The sequence below is a fragment of the Stegodyphus dumicola genome, chromosome 5 (assembly GCF_044657685.1).
Source record: "Stegodyphus dumicola isolate Sdum_Otavi_A_Nest chromosome 5, ASM4465768v1".
NCBI lineage: Eukaryota > Metazoa > Arthropoda > Arachnida > Araneae > Eresidae > Stegodyphus > Stegodyphus dumicola.
In genome coordinates, this window is record NC_140772.1 from 213,655,933 (window position 1) to 213,675,881 (window position 19,949).

At 33.0% G+C, this 19,949-nt stretch overlaps 1 protein-coding gene across 2 annotated transcripts in view; it reads right to left on the reverse strand.

Annotated features, from left to right (window-relative positions):
* Positions 1-19,949, reverse strand: part of LOC118190319 (uncharacterized) — a 74,914-nt gene that overhangs the window by 47,972 nt on the left and 6,993 nt on the right. Inside the window, exon 3 of one of the 2 annotated variants that reach the window (XM_035361016.2) lies at positions 4,963-5,072. In XM_035361016.2, the coding sequence (XP_035216907.1) occupies positions 4,963-5,072 (110 nt within the window). Of the gene's footprint in view, positions 1-4,938; positions 5,073-19,949 lie in introns of both variants that reach the window. The other variant, XM_035361015.2, reaches the window with a different exon arrangement.

Consider the following 19,949-nt stretch of genomic DNA (forward strand, 5'->3'; position numbering starts at 1 on the left):
AATAGACTATAATTAAAAAACAATCTATTTTCATAAATATCCACATATGTATTTGTGATTTATGTCTCTGCTAATGACTATAACTATAACTATACACTATAACAATACAGGTAAGATATAACTATACACTATATATAACTTATATCTTACCTGTATTGTTATATAACTTATATCTTATATCTTACCTGTATTGTTATATGTACTATAACAATACAGGTAAGATATAAGGTCATCTATTGTGTTTTCTACAAGGCAATACAGAGGGGTGTACCTTTTAAACATTTTATGAATCTAATGGAATAAAAGTAAAAATTTTAAAATACTGAAATTCAAAATAAACTACCTCACATATTCTGGATATTTGTATGATTTGTAAAGTTTTATGTAATGCGAAATGGAAGTAAAGATGCTTTCTTACACAATCAGCCTGTGTAACAGTTAAACTCATTACTTAAAGTTCTATAAATAAATTTGCAGTCTGTTTTAAGTATAACTTTTTTCATGTTTCCATATATATATCTATTATTCATTTTTTTATATGTATAGAGACAAAACAGAGCATAAATATCCAAGATTATACACTAAGTTAAATGATAAGGAGGCAATAAATTTAAACATATTAGAATCAAAACCCTCTTAGATTAATACTGTAGCATGGCAACAAATGACAGCCAAATACAGTCAAAAATCGTTAATTCGGACACCCATAATCCGGAATGATCTATAATCCGGACCTCAAAGCTACAAACTTTCTGCACATGCGTCACTTTGACGCATGTGCATAGGTGTTTACGCGTGCGCATAAGACCTTTACGTCTGCGAATATGCATGTGTGCATGCACATAATACGTTTATGCATGCGCGTTTAATGTATAACGGACGGTATAAAGCTAAAATTATCTAATTCAGTTAATGTTGCAGATTGCGTTGTTCCTTAATCTTCTAATTGGATCCGGCTTATTATTTTTTGCAGACTGTTAGAGCAATTTTATAAAAGTAAGCTTGAACTTTTGATTATGTCAAATAGAATTTCCGATATATATTTACTAATATGTAAAGGATCTATAAAGCGAAAGTATGTTTCGAAGTACATTAAACAGAAAGTGGAATTGCTGAAAAAAATGGATAAAGGCATATCCTTTGATGATCTAATCATTCTGAAATATGTTTATCAATTTCACGCTGCTCTGCGGGGGGAGGGAAACGACGCGGCGCGCAATGAATTGGAAGTTGATCTGTCAGCACTATCCTTATCTTCAGGGCAGATTATTATTTTTTATTTGGCTTATAATTCCTTACTAAATGTAGTATTTCATCTCGATGTACTCCGTCTTTGATATGATTTAAATCAAGTTCCTCATCATCATAATTCGCTTCCAATAGTGAAGAAAGTGACGCAGAGGTTAATGAAAACGAAAAAATTTCGATTCACAAATTAGTCGGTATTCTCGACTCGGCAATTATAGGACTTGAACAGCGGAACTTTGTAACTAAACAAGAAATTAAGTCTGTTTAATAGAATTAAAGAGAAAGTATTATCACATGAAACGAAGCAACTTAAACAACTTACATCGAAAGAAATGTTTAGTAAAGTTAACAAATACATATTAAGCTTTTTCCTTTTTGTAAATTTTGATACCCATTAGATCATAATTGTTCTTTATTTAAACTGATTATCTATAATCTGGAAAAATCGATAATCTGGAATCGCCAAAGTCCCAACAAGTCCGGATTAATGACTTTTGACTGTAATAATAATAATAATAATTGTGGTAGCAGCTAATAGTGACCTTTGTTAAGGCAGTGTGAAAATTTTCATGCAGAAATTGGCGATGATATTTATGATGCTAGAGAAATTATAGAACTTTCTTAACAATCCATCTTTGCTATTACTTTAAAAACTGCAGGTTGCTTCCTGCCAAAAATATATTTTGCAACATTAGGTTAGAATGATGTGACATCTGCTACATAATTATACAGGGTGTTTCATATTTAATGGTATGAAAAAAAAAAAAAAAAAAAAAAAAGCATAAGTGCAAAAGTTGTAATTATTTTATTTTGATAAATCAAATTTACAGTTATCCAAGTTTCTGTAGATGTTCTATGTGTACCCCTAGAGTGGCATGGCAAATACCTACGCAGTATTCCAGTTTCACACTTGTGATAAAATATCCTTTGTTAATGATTTGAGCACTTCAGCTATCTGCTGCTTCAGTTGCTGTACGTCCTGGGGAAATGGACGCATGAACACTTTGTCCTTAACGAAACCCCATAGGGAAAAAATTTTAAGAGGTTAAATCTGGGGATATCAGTGGTTGACAAAGAAATGGCATATCATTTGACCCAGCATTGTCAATCCAGCGATGAGGTAGACTATGGTTCAGATACTGGCATATATTTTTATGCCAATGTAGTGGAGCACCATGTTGCTGCAGAATGGAGCCAGGAACCACTTGCTCTAACCGAGGGAACAACTACTCTGATAACACGTCTTGCACACGGAATGCAAATAACTTAAGAATTTCATAAAAAGGTAGGTGTTTCTTGATTTTTTAATTTTGTTATTTTCTATGCAATTCTCAGCATATTGTCATTTTGTAAATGGCTGTGGCCTTGTGTGTATTAGCTTGATGAAAATTTAGTCACCAGCAAGTTTTCAGTTTTTGAAAGAGGGATGAGGATACTTAGAAAGTACAAAATTTTGTCATTTATGCTAGATCAGACTTAAAAATTATCTGCAATACAAAAAAATGACAAACTTATAGTTAAGAAAAATTCTACAGAAAAACAATAAGTTTATGTTTCACTATACTTATTTTGTCACTGACAGTATTCGTGCAATTCTGAAGAGAATTTCGGATGTATAGCCCATTAGGCGGGGGGGGGGGATAAATGAAGGAGGGGGAGATCTTCCTCTGTATGTGTGTATTATACATTCACACATATATAACAAAAGAATAAATTAGTAAGTAGAATAGATTAGCAATATTTAATAATTACATTATTTCACTAAGCAGTACTATTTTTAATAAAGACATTTATAAATTTAGACAATATTGTAATTTAAAAGTGCTTTTAAAATATAAATTAATGGTTTCAAATTTCCAATATAAATGAAAGAAATAATATACAAAATTTGAAATTACTCTGTCTTTAAAGATTAAAATATTCTGCATAAATGAATGCCTTTAAAAATTGACATATTTTGCATACATGTTTGATGTATAAAATACATCACTGACCATCTAAAATGTAGCACCAAAAGAAAGCATTCAAGAGGCTTGAAATTTTCTACATGTGGAGACCTTGAAAAGATGCATGACTGATTACTATTGCAGCCTACGTACAAATGAATGCAATGTGCCAGTAATGCTACACAGAAACGTTATAAAAAAGAACAGAAAACTGTTTTAAAGGATAATCAAATAATGTGTTTTTTGTTGTTTATTTACATAGGAAGCAGTACTCTTCTGTTATCAAGACCCGATTCAGAAATGTATGTGTATACGGATGTATGTACGGATGTGTGCTGCCCAACCAGTATAGTGGTTAGTATAGCTGACTGTCATGCTGAAGAGTCTAGATTCGAATCCCAAAGAAGGCATGGATGTTTGAAAATGTATAGTGTCCATGCAGCATTGGGGCACTCCAAACAAGCGGCGAGCCGAAAGTCTTCTCGAGAGGTTGGTGGTAGAAGACCCTCGGACCTGTCCTCCCCAGGATGCTCTCCATCAAAACTGGGGCCAGAACTGAGCTAAATCGCACTGTCACCTATAAGGTTCTCAAGGAAGGCTGCTGCCAACAACAGACACATCTTGCGTTCCTTGCCACGAGGAATTTCGTGGGCTTGGGCTGACTATAGGTCAGACAAGTAAGCATTAGTCAAACACAATGTATGGATGTATATGCTCATGTATGCATGTGTATATGTGTGTACATATGTATGTGAGTGTATGCACACATATGCACATACTTACATATACACATGCATATATTTCTGAATACGGTACAAATAACAGGAGAGTACCTAAAAGCTTCAGTATGCTTTGTTGGGGGAAAAACAAGTTATTCAAGTATACTTCTGAGTTCAATAGAGGAAGAATTGTGGTTTTCTGGGACTGCAGATTATTCTTCTAAAAAATTACATAAAATGAAGTCACAGTGATGCAAATATAGAATCAGTAGGTATAGGAGGGTTGGACCGACAGATGGGAATGACTACATCAGCCTCATCACACACCAAATGAGAGGATAGGCATTTTATGCATATAATATAATAATGAGTGATTGTATTACATTCCTGTAAAAATTTCACAGAACCTTCTTCATTTGCTGGTAAATCTCAGAAGTGCATATTTCAAAAATTAGCTAAAGACCAAAAATATCACAATTTTCCTTTAGAGCTTCTAATATAAACAAAACAGCACATACAAAAATGGCTATATTGCTTATTCAAACTTACAGTTATCGATATGGTTACGTGAAGAATAGTTATGAGCATGGGTGCCATAGTTTGGCGACTTCTACCAAGGTGGTTGCAATAATACCAAAGTACTCAAAGGCATTTATGATGCAAATGAGTTGGCAAATTGGTTGATGACTGGCAAATGAGTGGCCTAGCATATGCCATCCACGGTTTTGCCAGATGTACTTTAACAACACATGGAATCATAACACATATCTCAAGCTCACACTGAAAGCTTTCTTTCACTAAAGTATATTACAGCAGTAACAGCCTATTAAGGCAGCTACATAAAGTACTGATTTCGTTGTGTTCTGCAAGTCGAATGAGGCAATAATTTTAATCAATTTGCCTCTGTATCTTAAACTATTTGCCCAGTAGAATAACTTCAACATCCCTTGGGTGCTACACTCTAGATGGCTAGCAGTGAAGTGCACATCAAACAGGTTCACATTTTAGGATAAAGTACAACTTACTCAATGTGTCAGGACATGGCTTACTTTTCCTAGCAGGTACACGATGAACTCTAAAAATATGCCTGGAAAGGTTAGTCCTTGAAGGATATACTCGGTCACAATACTGGCATAAATGACGTTCCTCTGAAGGCCCTCTGTATCAAAATATTTCAATTAAAATTTATAGTAGAAATGAAATATATAAAAACAACAGAAATCTTTTATTACAAGACACATATTTGCAAAATATACTTAAAAATTTATAAAAGCGATTTTCTTTATCACAAAGAGATTACAAGGATGTATCTAATTATTAACCTTTCACTTCCCATCAGATAATTAAAGCCACTTTATGAGGGCATCGTCTCTCCAGAAACATTGTCAAACTCATTGCTGATTTAGTGAACTGGTGAAAAAGTTTTGCTTGGCTATCTTTATGGTTCACAGATACTATTATACTCATAAATAAAAAATAAAAGAAAGCATTTCATAAAAAATAAAAAACTTTATCAGGAAAAAAGAAAAAAAATCTATATATAGCTGGTATTTACATTTTTACAGATGTTAGGTAATGCTTAGCACATGAAGCTAAATATTAAAGCATGTAATTCCACATGTAAACAAGTGCATATATGATATGTGCATGCATGCATAGGCTATAATTGCGTAGTTACATGGCAATATTTTTCTGTACTTCGAAATTTGAGGGGTGAATGACCAGAAAGTACCAAAATTATAACAAACAGATTCAAAATTACATCTTTATTATTAAATAAGTATCAAATAAATGCAAAGTATTGCTCTTTATATTATTTTTCCTTTCCTCCAAGACTACATCTTACTGACTGTGACCAAAAACCTTTGATTATTTTACCCTTTTCTGAAAACCTTATGATAATGTAATATATGATAATATGTCTTATTTGTCTTCTTCTTAATCATTTTATGCTTAAGACATGGATTATTAAGTTCAAATTTAAACAATTTTGATTTTACAGTGGCAAAGATAAAGTTGATAATTACAAACTTCTGTAAAAATACAGGGTGATAAACGATTTTATTCTATTTAAATTATACAAATTGCAGAAATTGCTTACAGAAGAAAGCAACTGCTACTGTTTTATTTTATGCAATATAATCAGATTTTTAAGCTTTTCCTACAGTTCGAGACCACAGGATACACGTATTGGCTAAGAACATTTTTGAATATTAGCAATGAAAGTGCACATTATGACCTGCTTCAAGCATCACTATAAAAATGCAAAATTTTTTTAAATATCTATGAGCAGTTAAAATATCAATTTTAAACATTAACTATCATAATATAGTATTTTGACTGATTACTGAAACTGCTAAAAATTCTTAATGGCAACTAAGATTGAAATATTTCAGCCTTTGTTTTTTTTTTTTTTTTTTTTTTAATTTTAATTACCTCCCCCCTCCAAACTGTATGAAAGAACAAATTCAAAATAGCACTAACCACATTACTGATAGTTATATTCTCAGATGAAGCCACTTTCACAGAAGGGCAAAAATGTCTAGAACTGGTGGTATATGTCTTAAGTATGTTCTACATAAGCTTCAAGGAGACCTACCCAGCAACAAACACAGAAGAAAAAGAAAGATAATGCATGCATAACAAGAAAGATAATTGTGGTTGATGAAGCAGCCAGGTCATCTATGAAATCTTTCAGTATTACAGAAACCTTAACATAGTTATACGATATAAATCTTTATACCATTACAACCCTGAAATGCCATATTGTAACAATTTTTGGTACTTTTCCGTTTTGCCGGCGCAAACGATAAAGCCGCCAATAATGGTACAACTGATGCCAAACGGAATATCTTCGCTGGTAACCTTTAATGCTTCATTTTCAAAACAAGTCGCAGCCATTTCTTATCAGATTGATTGTTACTTTCAATACTGGCATACAATTACATAGAATTTTTACAAGATAGTTAAATTTTATGCCCTAAGACCATTCGAGGTAATTAAGTCAATTAGGACACAATCATACTGCTCAGTCGAAGGCGAAAATATAGAAAAGGCAAAATCAAGGGTTAAATTCAACAATTCTAATGAGAATGCACTAGCGAAGTAAAGCAATGCGGTTTTACATAATTTCTGAGTAAGCTATTCATACGAATTGAAATAATTCTTGCATTTAAACTTGTATTCCAAATAAGAATTTAACTTGAAATTAATGTAGATAATTACTGAGAGAATTAGTTTTTTGTAGCATAGTTTACGTGAGATAAGAGATCACTTGGGGTCACATGATATGAACCGGCGAATCATGATGTTGAACCATGAAAGCATAGTTGTGAAGTGTGCTCCTTCAAAATTGCTCCACATTTTAAATAAATACATTTAATTACATGGTACAACTCTGATAAACGCCCTAATTTCACCAAATGTGGCAATATGTGTTTTGCGCTGGTTTTTGGCGCGATTGCGTGTTGTATGGCAACCATGTCGACGTTGAAAATTCTTTTGGTGGAGTAGTTTAAATTGCTAGTTGGTTCGTGTCGCATGTGTTTTTGAAATGGCCTATGTTGCGATGAAAGACGTGGTGGAAAGGTTTCAGCCGCGTATTTTAGATTGTGTGCAGCGTAAATTTAGTATGAAAAGGTACGATGTTGGCGTTGTTAACGAGTCTTTTGTTCACGGATGTATTTATGGGGATCGTAGTGTATTTTTGGAATTTCTGTGGGAGTCGGGACTTTTGAAACGGAGTTTGATGTGTCCGAAATGCGGAGCTGATACGAGAACTCGGACGAAAAAAGGTGTTTCTGATAGACTTGTGTGGGTTTGCAGTAAAATTGTTGCTAATAAAGTATGTGGGTGTCAGCGGAGTTTAAGGTTTGGATCTTGGTTTTCGTGTAGCAAGTTAACGTTGGAGGAAGTTTTTATTGTTACTTTTGAAATTTTGAATCATAGGAAGGCATGTGATATAGCAAAATCGTGGAAGTTTTCTTCAGAGACGTTGTGTGACTGGCGAAATTTTATTAATGAATGTATTTTGGACTTTGTATGCTCTGTATCTGAGAAGATAGGAAGGAAGATATTTCTGCTTTTAAAAGAAGCTTTCATTATGGTAAGTGCATTTTATTTTATTGTTTTTATTTTGTAGAATCTTATATTCATTGTTTTTTGTATGAATTTCCACTTTTATTGTTGTTTTTTGAATTGTCTGAAATTTATTTTAGTTTATTTTCTTGATTTTAGTGTAGATTGTGCAATTTGTAGATGTTTTTTAAAGTTGAAACAGAACGCTGTGTACATGGTATTCTTTGAAATTTATTGTTGTTATGTTAATTTACTAAAGTGAGGTGTGCGTAGTTCATAGATTCGTTCATTGCCTACAGTATGCCATTCGTAGATTTTTTTAAAGTTAAAACATGTCGCTGTGTACATGTATTCTTGTCAAATATTTTTGGTTAGCAACTTTACGATTTTGCTATCTAAATTTTTTGTTTTTGTTTTGGATTTTTAGCTTAAATCGTGTGTTCAAAACGTAGTTTTTGCATGTGCGAAAACCGTGTTTTTGGAGACATTTTAGGCTTAAAGTTCGAAATGTACACAAAAAATTTAGATAGTAGCAGCATGAAGTTTCTCGCCAAAAATATTTGGCGAGAAATTTGGCTACTTGAGGGCACATATCAGAGTAGTTCCAATTACATTATATTACATAGTACAGTTACATAGCAAATACGCGTTACACAGCTCTTCACTACATTCTCAAAACCCACGTCAACTCTCTCTCAAATCGAAACTTTTCTCACACAGTTGAGGAGTGCTACAACGCCCTCTATGGGAGATCTCAACATACTCCCCATGGATGACCGTTCAGGACATCAAACTACCTCTTACATGAAATTATTACTTAATATTATTCTTAGTAAACATATAAGTTCTAGATTAAATAGTTCTTGCTTATAAATGAGTAACTAAGCCTAAACAACATATAAATGTAAACAATAAATTACATAAAATTAATAACATGAATATGTACAATAACATTAAAACTTAGAAAATTTAAATGAATATCGATGAATATCAAGTTAAAGTTCAAAATTTTTCACGATACTTAACTGTGTATTGGTAACACAATTTGTGAATGGGTCTCTTGAATTCACCATCAGCAGTTTTTACTTTTACAACACAAACTCTGTAATCATTACCTGGGTAAATTTCGGTGATACGTCCCAGTTTCCATTTTAAGGAAGGTGTGTTATCTTCCTTAATGATTACTAAGTCATTTACTTTAATATTTGCTGAAACACGATGCCATTTTGTGCGAACTTGCAGTTGTGTCAAATAGTCCTTAGACCATTTCCTCCAGAAGGACTGTGACATTTGCTGAACTAGTTTCCAAGGATTGCGAAGTGTTAGTGTCTCGTCGCACACATTTGGTTCCGGAATAGCCTTTAATGATGTTCCTATTAAAAAATGACCTGGTGTAATCACGGAAAAATCATCTGGATCACTTGAAATCGCTACTAATGGTCTTGAGTTCAGACATGCCTCGATTTCTGCTAGATAAGTAGCAAATTCTTCGAAAGCTGGAACTTGAGAAACAATTGCTTTTCTCATATGATATTTCATAGCCTTTACTGCGGCTTCCCACAGTCCACCAAAGTGCGGCGCAGAAGGCGGATTGAAATTCCACTTAATTTCTTCTTCTGTTAAGTATCTAGCTACCCTTTGGTCCGAACGATATGATTTCAGTTGTCTGTTGGCACCTATAAAATTAGTGCCGCAATCACTATACGTTTCCTCCGGTCTTCCACGTCTAGCAATGAATCGTTTTAGAGCTGTTATGAAGGAATCTGTCGTCATGTCTCCAACTTGTTCTAAATGCACTGCCTTAGTACTAAAACATACAAAAACACAAACATAGATCTTCACTGTCCGAACACAGCACCCTTTCCTCGGTTTAACTTGGAAAGGACTCGAAAAATCCACACCACATTTCGAAAAAGCTCTTGTGGGATTCATTCTGGATGCTGGAAGATCGCCCATTGCTTGATATGACAGCTCACTTCTGTGTCAACAGCATGTTACACATTTATGAATGAACTTTCGAATAGCTGCTCGTGCATTAATAATCCAGTATCTCTGCTTGATTTCTGAATGGAGCATTTTTGCTCCTCCATGAAGATAGGTATCGATAATATCGTATTATCGTATTATCAGTTCTCCTCCGTGAAGATAGGTGATATCACCTATATTCACATATCCTCCATGAAGATAGGTGATAATATCGTATTATCAGTTCTGTAATATAGTGTGATTTAGGCAGAATGATTGGATATTTTACATTCTGTGCGATGCTAGAATTTCTTAGTCGTCCTCCCACTCTTAGAATACCCTCGTCGTCTAAGAATGGATTCAACATATTGAGTTTACTCCGAGGACTCACCAGTTTTCTCTTTTTCAAATGATCGATTTCTTCACTAAATTCTTGCATTTGCACAGACTTGATTACCCAAGAATGTGCTATGGCTAGCTCTACAGTCTGGAGAAAATTTTATTTTGTCCTTGTTATTGATGATCGTTTCACATTGGCAATAAATCTGAGACACCAAGCTATAACTCGTAAAATTTTTGTCCAAGAAGAATATTTATGAAGCAGTTCATCAATCACAAAATTCTTAATCACAGAAGTATGCACAACACATGTCTTTCTCTCAGTTTCTACTACTTCCAGTGGGATATCCTTCAGTGGATGCTTAGGGAAAAAATTATCTTTTCCTTTTAGCCAATATGGACCACACCACCAACGATCACCTCCCAATAAACATTGAGATGGCACACTCCTACTAACTAAATCAGCAGGATCTTCCCTTCCCCTGCAATGATTCCAAGACCTGGGATCTGATTTTTCCTGCACTTCAACCACTCTATTACTGACAAATTGTTTCCATTGTTTCGCAGAACCCTTTATCCAAAACAAGACAATTAAGGAATCAGTCCAATACACAAATTTATCAATAAGATTCTTAAAAACCTCCCCCAGATACTTTCCTATTCTAGCTCTTATGACTGCTGCCATTAGTTCCAATCGTGGCAACGTCAATTTCTTTAAAGGAGCTACGCTGCTTTTCGACATGACAAATGACACAGAAATGTCACCCTTATCATTTAAGTAATGACAATATGCTACAACACAATAAGCTATGGGAGACATATTGCAAAATACGTGTATTTCCATTTTTGAATTTAAGTTATCACAACACACAAATAAATTTCTCGGAACTGAAATATCCTTCAGCTATTTAACTCAGAACACCAGCTAGTCCACTTGATTTTAAGGTCATCTGGCAATTTCTCATCCCAAACAATACCATGTTCCCAAATTTCCTGTAGCAAACACTTAATCCTAACAAGAAATGGAGTTGCAAAAACAATTGGATCAAAAATCATTGCTGCAACATGCAAAACATAACGCTTTGTGCTCTTCAAACTATCCATTAATCTTGCTATATCTATAGAAAATTTATCATTTACTGGGTTCCAGTTCAAGCCTAAAACCTTCAACTGACAATCAGAAGTACAAGTATCATCACTAAGTCCATTCTGCATCCATAACAACCTCAGTGTCTCAGAATTAGTTTTTAATTTTCGCAAAATCATACTCGCATCCTTTAAAATCGACACAGCTTCAGAAGGCAGCTTAAATGCCTCTTCAACACTATTTACCCCAAAATATAAATCATCTACATACAGTGAACAGAGTTCAACATTTCAACACATTCGTGTTTATTATTCCTGTACTGCTTTAAGTGCTTTTTTATTGTTGCACTTAAAATAAATGGCGATGACTTACAACCAAACGGCAAACGTGGCATACGCATTATTTTGTAGTCTTCATTTGTATTTTCTGATAACCACAAGAATATAAAAAATTTCCTATCCTCTTCTGAAATTCCAATCATCAAAAATGCTTTCTCTATATCAGCACAAAATGCAATTTTGAATTTCCTAAAATTTAAAATAACATCAAGTACATTGGGATTCAAATTCAGCCCAGTCTCTAAATAATCATTCAAAGAGAGATTTAGTTTCGCTTTCGAACTACAATTGAAAACCACGAGAACTTTAGTAGTATTCTTATCGGTTCTCACAACTGCTCTATGTGGCATGAAATATTCCTTCGCATCTCTAGAACATTCTTCAATTATTCCTTTACTCTGTTGATGTTTAATTATGTCCTTGTATTCATTTGCCAACCACTCATTATTTTCGAAATTGTTTTTTAAGTCCTCAAGTCTTTTTTTAGCAAGACAAAAGTTATTTTTTAAATCTGTTGGCTTTATTCCCCATAACAAACAATTTTCGTATCTTCCATCTACAAACCTCAGATTATCTTCAAATTGCTTTATCAAATTCTCATCTGCAATTGATAACTTATAAGAATCTGTAATTCCTAACGATTCTAAATTCCATAGCATCTGCATATCTGTGCCAACGCAAAAATTTGTTGATACTATGTTTCCCCAAATTTTATCCTCAGAATTATTTTGAATGCCCTGGAGTGTAAGGCCAAAAATAGTTTGTATGCAGTTTAGCGTTTTGGTTATTTTTTCTACTTTCGACTCTTTAATGACGTCCCAAAAATAATCTGCTCCTATTAAAATGTGAATACCTTCATCTGAATCCATGTATGCCTCAGCTAAATTTAAACACTTTTGCTTAAAAATATTTTGAATATTTATATTGGGAAATGCAATGGGTGCGGCAGTAATCATTTCAGTAACTAATGCTTCTATCTCAATATATTTCTTAGGATCGTTCTATTTCTCAATGTTAATTCTACTACACTGTAAGTTTTATTTATGGCTTTCGTAGACCCAAAAGCATAAACTGACAATCTTTCCTTTCGAATGGTTTTAAGGCTAAGGGCATCTGACGAAGATTTTGTTATCCGAGATCTTTCACTCCCGTTATCCATTAACACCCAACATAGTTTAAAGTTTCCTTTCGAACAAGCCAGGCAGTACAAGTTTGCAGTAAAGCACTGCCATTTGACCCCCGCTGAGAAGAGCTGCACTGAGTCACTGCGTTTGAATTCCCTTTTCCCCCTTCGACTTCAGCTAATTTATTACTTTTTTCGCATAGCAAGGAGTGGTGAGCTAAGCTGTTGCAGTTCTTACATGGGTCGAGCTTAGTTTTACAGAATCGCGCTAAATGGAATTTTGAGAAACAGCGAAAACATCGATTATCTCTTTGTAATCTATTTTTCCTTTCCGCGACACTTTCAAATTCGCAAAATTCACATTCTTTGCTATTACAAAATATGCAGTTTCTTTTAACATTTGTAGTATAACTAGCAAGTATATATAGCAAGTATACTAGTATAGAATATACTAGTATGATATATTCCTACTAGCATTAAGCTTTTTATTTTCAAATTTCCTAGAATTACTTTTATATTCATTACCAAAATTATGATAATTTTCAGTTTTTCTACTAAATAAATATGTCCTTTCCCTAGACCATATCTCTTTGTCTAGAAAGGTAAATAAATCCTTAAAATTCCAATCACTATCTGGATATGTTCTATTGAATTCTAAAACAAGTTCCCTTGGAATTCTTTCTAACAAAATGGGAATCAATAAAGTGCTGAAAGATTTTGTTTTAACTCCTAAGGACTCTAAACTTCTAATTTGAGTATCAGCTTTGCCAAACAACCTTCTCAATCCAGCTAAATCATTTATACTTCTAATAATAGGAATTTTAAGTAACTTATTCAAATGTGTCTGTATAAGAGTATTCTTATTACCAAATCTACCTTTTAATATGTCCAAAGCAGCATCATAATTTTCTTCTGTTAACGCAAAACCACTTATACAATTAGATGCCGTATCCCCTAAATATGACCTTAAATAATTAAATTTATCTATCTTTGTAAGATTTCTGTTATTATGAATAGCGCTTTCAAACTGGTTATAAAATTCTAACCAAAAAGCAGAATCACCATAATATTTACTGATTATCAATTTAGGAAGTTTAACTGTTTTGGTTTCTCTAAAGGTTTGGTTTTCTAGTGTACCTTGAGCAGTTGCGGGAATAGAAAAGGATACGTTACTAATATTCATTTCATCTTTCATTAATCTATCAATTACATTAGTTATCTTTTGTTTCCAGAGGATAATTTTTTCTGAATATTCCTCTGACATAGTAATTTCCTCTTCTATATCATCACAATTACAAAGATTTTTCACTTCATCGTTTAATCGTTTTAAAATAGTTTCCTTATCAATTATTTGGGCTCGAAATTCCTTTAAAGTATCTACCTTATTTGCAACATCTATATCGCTAGAATCTTCCATAATAAAAGCTTCACATAGACCTAACAGCGATATGCTCCTTTCTCAACTTGGGTAATTCCGACATTTTACAACAATTCAAATTTCAAACAAAACATCAAAACAAAGCCTACCTTCACTTCCTGCAAAATTCCACAAATTCCCAAACAAAGCTTGCAACTAAAACACTAGAATCCACAGCTTCCAAGACCAACTCTGACCTCACTGGTGGCTCCAAAAAAATGTGAAGTGTGCTCCTTCAAAATTGCTCCACATTTTAAATAAATACATTTAATTACATTATATTACATAGTACAGTTACATAGCAAATACGCGTTACACAGCTCTTCACACTACATTCTCAAAACCCACTCCAACTCTCTCTCAAATCGAAACTTTTCTCACACAGTTGAGGAGTGCTACAATGCCCTCTATGGGAGATCTCAACAACAGTAAATTTTAAATTAATGTCTTCTTAAAAATTTATTGTCTTTAGTTACTGGCTTTTTACAAAATTTTAAACCATATTAAAATGTTTATGCTTTCAAAATAAAAAATTCTTAGAACTAACATTTGTTAACATTTTTTATGTGTATACTGTATGCTATCGCCAACAAAGTCTGCTTAGTGAGATTTGTGCCGGCTAAACAGAAAAGTACCCAATTTTTTCTAGATTCAAGATTGAAATGACATCTACTTTCACAAAATAAATAATACTCATTCTTTCAGGTTGAATAACATTTTTTTGTGTGTTGTGTAAGAGTGCAGTACACCTAATTTTTCTTAATGTTTTAATATTTACAAATATTTGTTTTATTAAGGGTTTCTACCAATTATGTTAATATTTTTACTAGGTATCTCAAGAGCATCTACAAAGGATAATTTATGAAGCCTAAATCTTCACAATGTTATTAAGAGAGGTTTACATGTTTGTTATCTGAAGTGAAAAAAACTGCTGTTGATTTTCTATGAAAACATGATCTTTTAGAAGAAGCTGAAGATGCAGAATTCTGTCATTGGTATGGTAGTGAAATGCAGGAAAAGTTTGGAAGAGATAAAGGTGAAGAAAGCAAATCAGCCTTATTGGCTCCAGAAAATCTGCCATGGCACGCGAGCTGCTTGATGATATTTTTTTTTCATTACATAGATATAAATTAGAGGATTAATACCAATCCGATTCTATGTGAAATCCTGTAGCTTGTGCTGTTTCTTGTTGAGAAGATCCCTACGGATACTGCGGCTAGACTTTCAGACAAACTGCAAAATACCATTTATGACAGGTTTAATATGTACCGTGAAATATGCAGTTCCATTGTGACAGCAATACCTCAGATGCACGGTTCTGAGGAGAGTCCCATGCAAATAGGCAAAGGCTGATGTCCCAGAAAGTATAATTCAGGCCAAATTCTAAGGGGCATCCATAGGTAAAGTAACCACATTTTCATTGAGACAAAGCGGGACAAATGGAATGAAATGAGAATTGTAATTTAGTTATGAAAGCAGACCAATAATTTAAAAAAGAATACATTTTATTGTATACATTCATATACTTGTCTATAAATATACAAAAATATATTTATTATTAACTATTGGTAACTAAAAATATTTGTAAAAAACTATAATTTGAATATTATGCTTTTTAATTAATTTAAAATTTTATTTAAAAAAAATTATGATTTTCTTTCACAGTCATATTTTTTGGGGAAAGTGCAGAATCGCCCACTGTTTGGCATGTTTTTAAGAATAGCACATACTCGATATTCATGTACATGTCGACCTATTTTCACTTAAAAAAACATCCCAGAATTGCACAAAAATGGCATTCTGCACTCCCTTTATTCAAGTACACATCGACCTATTTTCACTTTAAAAGTCAAAGAAAATTGACAAAAACCCAATTCTTTTTACTCTTGTAAAAAGTGAGAAACAAATACGTTGGCAGTTCTGCACTTTAGCCTATTTTTTTATCCGAATGAATACTTTGCAATAGATTTGGATCATTTATTAAAATGTCATGAAATTTCTCACATGAATTGATCAAATTATATTTTATCCTAAATACAGATTTTAAAATTCTAATGTTGAACTGCATTTTTTCAATTGTCCATATTTTATTGATACTAGAAAAAACACATTTTGTTGCTGCATTTGTTCCTGGAAGGGAGACCACGTGTTCTACAATTTTTAAAATATTTTCACTTTTTAATATTTCATATATTCATTCATAATAATTATTCTGTTTAAAATGAAGGAATAACTCCATCCATTTTTTGTCTGTTTCCACATTTGCAAACAACCAACATTTAATTTTTTTCTTCAGTAACATATCTTTTGACCAATGACACCTTATCAAAAAGATCTTTTTCGCAAATATTAAAAATATATTAAAAATTATATGTTAAAAAGATTTTTCCACATATTCCCATAAAATCTCCTTTTTTAATGTCACCCAATTCTTTTATATTTGATTTATGCGCTTTCAAATAATTTCAACACGCACAGTATATATATAAAAATACGAATACATTTTTGCAATAATATTTTCAAGATCCACTCGAAGTAAGTCAGATGCTGTTTGAATAGTATTGTGTAGAATGTGCGCTGCACAACCTACTCCAATAATTTTTTGGTTCAAATATTCGTTAAATTTCATAAAAATGTAATTGATGCCTTTTCTAGCTTTTCCAGCAAAATTTTCGTTAGTGTTATCCTCACAATAGGCAATAATTTTATTGTTTAATTTTTTTTAAATAGTACTTAATTTATTTATGAAGTTTCACCCGGCAATGAAATAAAATCTAATATTCTAAATTTGATTCCTGTTTCTGGATCAAAAAGTCTAACAATTGTGGAAAATAATTTTAAATATTTGTGGTTGGAAGCATCATAATAGGCTCTAGTGTAGAATTGGGTGCCCCTTTGATTAGCAGCATTTTTTTTTTTTTAATTTTGGCGATGAAACCTCACTTCTGGTTACCATAATAGTTTTAACTTTGTTTTAGCTTCCTGATTTTATTTAAATGAAAATAGGTCGATGTGTACATGGATAAAGTCAAGACAGTGCGCAATGCCATTTTTGTGCAATTCTAGGATGTTTTTTTAAGTGAAAACAGATCGATGTGTACATGGACACAGAGTTTGTGCAATTCTTTGACTTCTTATTTTGGTTTTGTGTAGCAGCCATCTTGAAATTGTGCTTTCCTGGCGTCAAGAAAGAATCGCCAGAAAACAAGGGGCACCCAATTGTAAACTTTTACCTCATAATATATGGATATAAATGTGCATTTAATCTAATTCTTTCTACAATTGTGAAAACGAATATGGTGGAAAACATTACAAATAATTGTTTCGGATTTTGTCCTTGCACGTGCAAATATTTTGTCGTACAACGTTTTGATCATTTGCGACATACAATCAATTGATCTGAAACTTTGATTGTGGTTTATTGTGTGAAAAGCAAATAGCCCTTCAGCTAATGCTAGCTGTTCCTCCGTTAACAATACATATTCCTTGATGAGACATAACGACAATGAATGAACACCACCAAGTAAATCTAACTCGTTACATTCCCTAAATAGTTTACTCTCCATGCATTTTATGTGGTTTCTTATTTCTTTATATTTACTATAATAATTAATAAATAATAGGTAATATATTTTTACAGTAGATTTAAAATAAGAAATGCAGATGTTTTCTAAAAAGCGTGACATTTTAAAAAATCGGCAGGACACAGGACAGTCCTCCAAAAAGCAGGGCTGTCCCTCCAAAATTGGGACATGTGGTCACTTTATCCATAGAGATTTTAGTCTAAATAACGGTTGGGATTATTGATACTTTTATGCACAACAAGAAGACAGAGCTACCTAATACTAATAGTGTGAAGCTGCCACTAGATCAGTTATACTTTTTGATAATGACCACTCTATGCAAATTTAACAGAATTTGGTTACTATCATCTAATTGTTAATCATCAAGAAAATTATGTCAATCCAACAACAGGGCCACATCCACCATTGATTGAAAGATCTTGGCTTCATGCAAAAGTGCAGATATTAAAGAAAATGAGAGGTGTACCAAATGAATATTTTCAAACTTGCCTACACCACTTCTATCGGAAAATGCTAAGAAAAAGAGAAAACAACCTATTCATGTTTTGTAAGAGATATAAGAACTGCATATAAATCTAAGTTAGATACTTCTTTTTAATATTACTTCCTTAATTATGTATTTTTTTTAATAAATGTCCCTTTAGATGCATATTATTGATATTAATGTAATATATGTATGAATGGTATGCTTTAGATGCATATTGAAGATATTAAAGCAATTGACTTTTTAGTAAATTTTGTAAAGAGAATTATATATTTATGTATTTTGTGCCACATTTCACCAGTGGACCACACACTGTACTAAGAACAGACCAGTGGACAACAACCTATACTGGCATAATTTTTTATGGCTGATTGACAGAATTGTTATTAAAATTCAAAACTACATAATAATATAGTATTATTATGATTAACTGGATATAGTATGAAGTCTGAGATCCAGAATTATTAGGGCTTCAGTGATTCCAGATTTTAGATGACATGAAGACATGGCAACATTGGAGCTTTATTTGTAGTTCAGGTCACATAGAAAAATGCTAATCCTTTCACAGGAGTGGCACCAGAGCAGCCACTGCAATTGCAACAGGTGGCCAAAAACTTTATAATTTACAGAATCAAGCAGAAAAATTAAGGATGATAAAATTTTAAGAACTTAGGAGAAGCACTTAGTAGCGGAGTTTAAAGGGGCACAATTTTTAGAATTTAGGGAAGTACCCCAGGAGCAGAATTTAGGATTTGTAGAGATTTAGGGATTGTACCAGACAGCAAAATGCATAGCATCAGCCCTGCTCTCCCCCACAAAAACTCAAGGGCTGAAAGTGTGATACCAGCCAAACAACAATACAAGATCAATTAATGTATTTTTAATGGCAACTGTGTCACTTCCTAGCCAGCAGCAGCGGCGTAGCGAAGGGGGTGTATGATGCCCCGGGTGCCGCTCGCAGAGGGGCACCAAATGGTCTAAAAACAAGATTTTCATCATATCACTGTGTTTTTTCGGGGGGGGGGCACCAAAAAGGTATTTTGCCCTGGGCATCAGTTATGCTCCCTACTCCACTGGCCAGCAGATATTTGAAAATGACATGGAGGAATCTTAATAAGTCAGGAAAAGAATTGCATTTAAGGCACACTTGTTTACTTTTGTTGAGTATTATAGTCTCCATTCCCAGACTTCGTAAGGATAAGGGGAAAAATTTATTTATTTATTTATTTATTTGGTTGATGGTCTGCAAGTCTAGGTATTCCAGACATTGGATGTTTGGATTTTGGACTTTGTACTGTATAACAGAAAATTAGAGGAAACAATGGTACTTTCTTGTTAAAGTGGCCACAACACTTATTTACCACAATTGGCAAACTTAATCGCTTAAGTTTTAAAAGGAAAATTTCAAATACTATCAAAGATTTATTTGGTCACCACTTTAAGAAGAAAGTACCGCAAAATGTATAGGCTTCACAGCATTAGAGAAAAATTGATTAATTTTTTAAGACAGTTTGACATACAAATGATAACAGTTTGCATTAACAGTTATTACTATTCATATTAATAAGATAAAAAACTATAGTAACTTCACAGAAATGATAAAACTGGAATATGGAAAAAAT